Genomic DNA, 8,577 nt, shown 5'->3' on the forward strand with positions numbered 1-8,577 from the left:
CAACTGTTATTTGCTTTAGACATTTATGCATTACTTTTTTTCTGTTTGAAAGTCAAAACAAAAGCTCACAAACAAAACAAAAATGGAAAATAAGATAAAATAAAATAAAATAAAGCAAGTACAAATATTGATCCCTCCAGGGTTCCTATCCTAAACCAAAAAGAATAGAACCCTGTGACTCTAGTATAAGGTCTACCAAAGTCCTGATTTTGAAAGATAGTTCATTTGGAGGCGTTACTTATCTGTGCCTTTTGTTTTCATCTAGCACCATCAAACCATCTTTGTATACTAAGGTAAAGGCTTAAAAAGTTAATTAAAAATGTTAATATACAGGTATATTCAAGGTATGTTATGTAAAATAACATTTTATTATAGCATGAAACAATATTTCCCTTTAATAGATTTTATAAAAATGTCATTTCTCCTTTGGGGTAAATAAGAGAGCATTCTAAATTTTATGCTTCCCCAGAGGACTAATAAAACAGAGGTGCCATTTAATATGTTTACTCCTTCAATTTTTATTGAGACTCAAATGTATTTTTACAGTTTTATCCAAAGCTTGCAGAATCATTTTTTTTTACTTCAGGTTTAAACAACCATTTATAATGTAATTTTTACTTTTCGTGACAGTTGTAAGGATTTTTATTTTTATTCAGTAGATACTTAGCCAGGAGACTCAGAATGTAGTCATCTGTAATTTTAAAATAATGTTTGTTAATGGGCAAGCTCATAATTTCCAAGGAAAAGATCAGCAACAGCAGAGGTAGCAAAACTTTATTTTGGAACTTTTTGTAATTCTGAAATAACATTAAAAACTAACAGCTAAACAAATTGTGAAATGAATATTTTAATATTGAAAAGTGTTCTGATTATCAGCTGTTTGTGGAAATGACTTATATGAACCCAGCCCTGGTTTTCCCGCTAATTAACTGTATGATCTCAGGCGACCTCTACGGTCTCTTGTTTCTATTTACAACTCTATAAAAATAAACTATCAACTAGTGAAGAACCTTAGAGTCATCTATAAAATTTTGTGGTCCTTATTTAGTTTTCTTATAGATTCCATGCATGTGTGTATACCAATTATCTGAAATTGGTGCTTGAAAATAAGTGGGCCTCACTTTGAATGGTACATGTGCACATCGTGAGTCAGGTTATGATTTGTCAGAATTACCTTTTTAATACCCTTTTTTGATGGGATGTAGGGGAGAGACTTTAGGGTGAGCCTTCATGATGCAATCAGAATTTGGTGCTAGAGGAGGGATAACAAGAGTTCTTTTTCCCTTTTGGGGATCGGACATTTCTTTCCCAACCTCCATCCCATCCCTTGTAAGATGGTCCAGAGCAAACAGAAATCACAGCTTAGCACAATAAACCACTGAGTCAGTCTCTGAATCAGGCCTCTGTCACCTGCCCTTCAGTCCACACACCATAGATAAGCAGGTGACTTAGATGCGTCCACTTCCTGGATTGTTTCTACTCTTGGATATAAATTTCCTGATCAATAAGGATCAGGGTAAATTTAATGTGAGGAGTGTGAAGGACTAAGAACAAAGGTGCAATCAGTGTGGAGACACGTGCCAACCTGTTTGTCAGCTGAGCTATCTGACATGACTGCATGAGCTCCCCTTGGTCTGCAAAAATAAGTTCCAGTGAGAAATGCCATTGACTGGAATGACCAAGAGCACAACAGGATCTAGTAAAAGTAATCTCCCTGACGTGGGCCACCTCATTTCTGCCAAACTTGGTACCAACATAAGATGGTATGAAAAAGAACGAGGTGATATTTATGGGTTAAAAAAAAAAAAAACTACTATGGAAAGTATTTTGGGGAAATATGTTGGGAGTCAGTATATAACGTATTCAAATGCAAGCTGTATGACAGTTCACGTTATGGAAATGCAAAACCCCTTAGAAGTCCGAGCACTGTGGAATCATGGATAAATAAATTAATAAATTAGTGGAATGATAAGAGAAAGGAAATACAAAAATGTTTCCCTAAATTTGAATTCATTCATGAATAAAATAAATGAATAAAACTCAGTAAATTCATTTTAAGTTTCTTAAATAAAGAGAATAAAATGAATTTAAAATCCTAACCAAACTCAAAGAGAAGGAAAAGAAATATACTAACCAAGAGTAAAATAGTCATTAGAATAAAATCCTCCCAAACACTACAGTTTAATATTTCAATCCAGATTATGTAAAATTTCAAAATACTGAAAATCTTATATAATTTTGAACAAAGGAGTAAGCACTCCATCTCATTTATTTTATAATGCCATGGCTCTGTCAAGTTATTTCTTCCCCAGATAAGAGGGTATGTGCTTTTGGGTAAATTGGAAGGGGAGATGAACCATGAGAGACTATGGACTCTGAAAAACAATCTGAGTGGTTTGAAGTGGCGGGGGGGTGGGAGGTTGGGGTACCAGGTGGTGGGTATTGTGGAGGGCACGGCTTGCATGGAGCACTGGTGTGGTGAAAAAATAATGAATACTGTTTTTCTGAAAATAAATAAATTGGAAAAAAATAAATAAATAAATAAATAAATAAATAAAAAAAGAAGAGGTACCTTGTTTCACATAATACGGGTTGCTAGACTGTGAGGGGGAGGGAAGTCATTTGAAAATACTCATTTGGCTGCCATTTTTAAAAAGAGCTTAACTCTCAAAACTGTGTATGTAATTGTTACCTTCATCCTCTAAAATATATTTGATTTGTGGATTTTTTGGGGGGCAAATGTTTAGTTTGGCTTTCAAACATTAAAAATTATTATCAAGCAAAATAAGGTGTTTGGTATTATTAATGACCATAAGCTGACTTAAAACTATATTTAAAAATTATTTTCCTAGTGAGGTTATGCCACATCATCACTCTACAGAGATTATTCTTTTGTTAGTCCACTTAAGAATTATGTACAGAGTATGTACTGTGTGCGATTTGCTCCATAAATATTGACTGAACAAACATGAATATAAAGCAATTCCCTGGAAACACACCTAATTATCAGTGCTTCCACATTCTTCTCTGAGTTTCTCTAAAATTATCTTTGAATAGAGGGACCACATGTCCATATTTGCCCTGCTGTCCTAGAGCAATTATAAATGAAATCCCTGTTTACTCTTTTTTTTTTTTAAAGATTTTATTTATTTATTTGTCAGAGAGAGAGGGAGCACAGGCAGACAGAGAGGCAGGCAGAGGCAGAGGGAGAAGCAGGCTCCCTGCCGAGCAAGGAGCCCGATGTGGGACTCAATCCCAGAACGCTGGGATCATGACCTGAGCCGAAGGCAGCTGCTTAACCAACTGAGCCACCCAGGCGTCCCTCCCTGTTTACTCTTAAAAATGTCCCAGATTATATGGTTAATTGTATGTTGATACATTAAATAGATATGGAATAAATCTAGAAATCAGTGGTCACTGGCAAATGACTGTCCATCCTTAGGAAAGAGATAGTGTGAGACCTCAGAGTTCAAACTTAACTAATATCTATGTTTTGAATCAAAATATATCAGGAATATTTTGTTTAATTTGAGAAAATAAGTAAATATGAACTGCCATAATAATTCCAGCTTTACCCCCTGTATCTCATTAGGCTAACAGGGCACTGATATTGGTGAAAGATGCAAATTACCTCCATACTTTAATAATAATATTAATCATATTCTCCCTGGTATGCATGCACAGAAACTCCCTTGAAATCAATCAATCATTTTCACATTAAAAAAATAACTTGGTTTATTGACAAAAGCAAGACACTTTACTATTAAAAAATTTGTTTGTATAAATAGATATTTTATTTAGAACAACCTCCTTAATCATAAAGATGAGCAGAAATATATAATGGGTGATAAATCAAAGCCTCTGAATGGGATGAAATGAGTTATTAGGGATGCTATTTGGGACATTGAATTAGAATGCGCTAAGCATTTCATTTACACTGAAATAAATAGTAAGGTATTGGGGCACCTGGGTGGCTCAGTCAGTTAAGGGTCCACCATTGATTTCTGTTCAGGTCATGATCTTAGGGTCCTGGGACCAAACCCTATGTCAAGCTCCATGATCAGCAGGCAGTCTGCTTGGGATTCTCTGTCCCTCACCTCTCCCCCTCCCCAAATCTCTCTCTCTCTCTCTGTCTCAAAATAAGTAAGTAAATCTTTAAATAGTCAGGTATTAGATACATATCTGCTACAATCAGCAAAAGTATCAAAATAAGGTACTATATTAGATAATGTCTTCTAGTATAAGTAGCAGGTTTGAGAAACTATTTTTAAATAGCATAATATTTGGGGTCTCTGGCGGGCTCAGTGAGTAGAGCATGTGATTCTTGATCTTGCGGTTACAAGTCAGAGCCCCATGTGGGGTATAGAGATTATGTATGAATAAAAATCTTAGATAATAAATAAACAAACGAACAACATAATATTGGTGAAGCAGGGCCACATATGGCATCTGCATTTCATTTCAGCTTTCTAAAATCACTCCAGACACAAGGACTCACTGTTTCCACATGTCTACCAGAATCTCCTTCATTCAATTCTGCCATTACTGAGTCCTTTTATTCCATACACTTCCAGATGATTTTCTGGCCCTTTCTACAGATGTGTATATATATATATTAATATATATATATATATATTTATATATATATATATATTTTTTCTTCATTCCTATAGGTCTCACTTGCCCTTTCTCTGCAAAATTAGATTTTCCAGTTCATTGTGACCATCTCTTTCCATGTATAGTAAATTCTCTGATATCTGTCCTTTGCACTTCTGGCTTGAAAATCTCCTTTTCCACTTTCTATGGTCATCTTCGAAGTTCATATACACTGTGATATCTAGTTTAAAAACAGGCAAGGCTCATTTATTATAACATTTAGGGATATGCATAAAATGCATTGACTTATAAAGAGAAACAAGGAAATAATAATGATAAAGTAAGAAAAGTTACTTTTTAGAGGTATGAAATAAAAGGTCAATTTCTAGGGAACCAGCTTTGTTCTTTATCAGAGGATAACTAACCTGGTATTTGTCGCTTTACAAGTTTTGTTAAAGATACCTATCAGTAAAGTTGCCAGATAAAATACAGTATACAGAAATAAATAGATAAAATACAATATAGAAACGTGAATTTCAGATAAAAATACATGTCTGTATGTGTTTATTTGTATGTGTGTATATAGCATAAGTATGTCACATGCTGTATATTTCTAAACTGTTTCTATATATGCATATTTATCCATGTTATACATATATATACACATTATACACACACATATATACATGCCTTTTGAGTGTACATCTTTGATTATCACATTATAAAGAATGTTTAAAATATCAATGTCCCAATAACTGTTACCATAAAACTTAGATTTCAGCTGACCAAGAACATTCTGTAAAGCTGAAATAAAGAATACCGGGCCTAATAGCACAAAGTAGAAGTAAGGTAATTCTTTCTATTTAGTAATGGCTTAGTATCATCAAATAGAAAGATTTGAAAATACTGAGAAACAGCCAAAGCAACTGTCCCAAGATCCATTTACATCATTTCATCTAATGGTTGTGACATTACTGGTAATAATCCACATGCCCAACTCAGTTCCTTGTTCCATATTTTTGAAATAAGAAAAATGGGGTACGATAACGGAAGCTTCATCACCTTTGGTGTGAGAAGTTGTAGGCTACCGTCTAAGTTCCTCCATCTGCTATTTGTGTGATTTTCGAGTCGGATCTTAGTTATTCATGGAATTTCTCTTGAGCCTCAGTTTCCTTGAGGAAACCCATACTTTGCTGTGAGGATTAAATCAAGGTGTTATGTAAAAAACATTTGGTAATCTGAAAAATTCCTCTGAAACTTAAGTACAAATAAAGTAACATCTTGTGCAGTTTGAGAGATATATGCAATTATTAATGCCTGATAATATAATTCTAAAAAATACTGAACAAAAGGAATCAACCATGTAAAATATTCTTGCTTTGGTTTCCTACAAAGCATCAAAAGGAAAGGGTTTAAAGTACGGGCTCCTTCCTATTTGACAGAAACTTAAAATGTCCTTCCTTTAGTGTATCTGCCTAGAATCTATACATAGACCAACACCCACCGTTATTCTCCCAGGCAAAATTCCGTGGCGCTCTTCCATCCTCTGTTTCCCTCAGTGTGCAGACTGGATGACAGACCATGGTGAGCCAGGAATCCTGAAATCATAGGCCTGACAAATGAAAATATTCTTTTTCTAGAAAAGATCAGTGATTTCCAAGGCCTTGTAGAGAAATTATTTTCACATTCCTTGAGATTTAAAACAACAAACAAACAAACAAATGAAAAACCTAAAGAAAACAAAACAAACAAACAAAAGAAACCCCTTCAACTGTTATCCAGAAAGTGCAGAGATCAGGATGGTGTTACAGTGCAAGCCTAAATAGAATGTAGTTGCTGATGTCAAATCTCCAAGAACTTCCATCCTTTTTTCTAACTCTCCATCCTCTTTTCCATTTTTCTTCAGCAATTGTAGTACTTTTTATCACCCTGAGACGCAGCAAAAAAGAGCCGCTGATCATCTCTGAGGAGGATGTGAGGGAGAATGTGGTCACCTATGATGATGAGGGTGGCGGAGAGGAAGACACCGAGGCCTTTGACATCACAGCCTTGAGGAACCCATCTGCCGCTGAGGAGCTCAAGTATCGGAGAGATATCAGACCCGAAGTGAAACTCACCCCCAGACACCAGACATTGTCCACCCTGGAAAGTATAGATGTTCAGGAATTTATCAAGCAAAAACTGGCAGAAGCCGACCTAGACCCCAGCGTCCCCCCTTATGACTCTCTTCAGACTTATGCTTATGAAGGTCAGAGATCAGAGGCTGGGTCTATCAGCTCACTGGATTCAGCGACCACACAGTCAGACCAGGATTATCACTACCTTGGAGACTGGGGACCTGAATTTAAAAAGTTAGCTGAACTCTATGGAGAAATAGAATCTGAAAGAACAACTTAGGGGGTTAATTCTTGCAATCTTGTAGAATTTGCTTCCTGAGCAAGTGGAGATACAACCTCAACAATGACAAAGAAGAAACGTGGAGACAGTACTTGGAACTGAGCAAGCTGTACACAGCTACTGTAGAAACAAGTGCCCTTTCCATGATCGAAACTTGGTTATTTAATCAGAAGACAGTCAAATTAAAAAAAAAAAAAATACAGAGAAAAAGCTATTGTTCCTTGTGTATATTTTCAATTGCTCAATAAAGTCTGTGGTACTGTTTAATTAAGAATACCTGAATTAAGCCAAACAATGATATTTGTTTCAATATTTTGTGATTTATTTTCAAAAATCAAAACTAAACAGAAAGATTCAAAATCACTTATGATTAGGGGTGGTACACCACAAAATGAAGCTTATGCAGGTAATCAGGACCTCTTTTTCCACTTCTGTGGACTCTTGAGAACCATACTCTGTTACTATGACGGATCTTATTAGCATTGTCTTGTGTTCGACTGACACGAGGTATATCCAGTATACCAGGTCACTCCATCATGGACTTGTATGTACCATTTTCTTTTGCCCTCCCCACTTCTTTTCTCCATACAAAATTGATGGAGCATGGGGATTTGCTGCTTGCACTATAATGTATGCAACTTCTGCGCACCTGTTGTGCACCGCTCTGAAGCACGGAGACTATCGTCTCTGTCCTGCCTGTCCTCCTTTCTTTTAACAAAAGAACCCCCCCTTTTTTTAATGGATAGAATGAATGATTTAAGTAAGATATACTCAGATAATCTTCTATGTCAGGGAAAGATTCAATTTAAAATATAGTCACAAACCTTATCCTGTATAAAACGTTGGAAACTCAATGACTTGTTCCATTCCATTTGTTTTAAGACATTTACATCGACAGTTTTGATCATGCCAATAACTAAAATTAGTTGTTGGGCATTTTGCTGCTTGGTTTATACTTCAGTCTAATTTGCTTATTTATATAACACAAGTGGTCATTGAAAATATGTACCTCACATGGTAACAATGTAATCTGAAAAGATGATATTCCAATTTACATAAATCTTGTAGACCTTGGATTGACTTACCTTTATTCCTTACACAGGTTCAGATTGTCCTCATCTCACTGACTGCTTAGCCCTTATCTGTTTGGGATCTACAGGAAAATATATATAACTGAAGCAAAACAATAGGAGATTCACCCTATTATTCTTGGAAACGTGCCTCAAAGTCTCTGAGCTTCAGGTTCCCAAACCACAAAATAGAGATGGCAAAGACTTCCCTCCTGTCTCACAGGTTGTGTGAGGATCAAGAAGCATCTGTAAAAGTGCTTTGCCAATTGCAAAGTGTTCTGTCATGTAAAGGCTTGCAGACACTATCTAATTTTCTAATTCTGTTAGCTGACAAATAGTTACATACATTTTTGAATAAAATATATTATCATGAGAGAATTTCATAAAACCTTCAACAGTGTAGCAACTGCTAACTAAACATAATACACGTTTAATTATTTTGATATTTTCCCAAATAAACTAATTTTCTTCAAATTTCTTGGTTTTTTTTCCCCCTAAAATGGTTTAAATAATA

The 8,577-nt window shown here is 35.4% G+C and overlaps 1 protein-coding gene across 4 annotated transcripts in view; it reads left to right on the plus strand.

Annotated features, from left to right (window-relative positions):
• The window catches only part of CDH18 (cadherin 18), a 339,165-nt gene extending 331,901 nt beyond the window's left edge, over window positions 1–7,264 (plus strand). For 2 of the 4 annotated variants that reach the window (XM_044233538.1, XM_044233545.1), the window contains one exon: window positions 6,503–7,264. In XM_044233538.1, the coding sequence (XP_044089473.1) occupies window positions 6,503–6,993 (491 nt within the window). In that variant the 3' untranslated portion in view covers window positions 6,994–7,264. The remainder of the gene's footprint in view (window positions 1–6,502) is intronic. The other 2 variants (XM_044233550.1, XM_044233559.1) reach the window with 1 other exon arrangement.
• The last annotated feature ends 1,313 nt before the right edge of the window (window positions 7,265–8,577 follow it).

Source organism: Neovison vison, chromosome 1 (genome assembly GCF_020171115.1).
Source record: "Neovison vison isolate M4711 chromosome 1, ASM_NN_V1, whole genome shotgun sequence".
Classification (NCBI taxonomy): Eukaryota; Metazoa; Chordata; class Mammalia; order Carnivora; family Mustelidae; genus Neogale; species Neogale vison.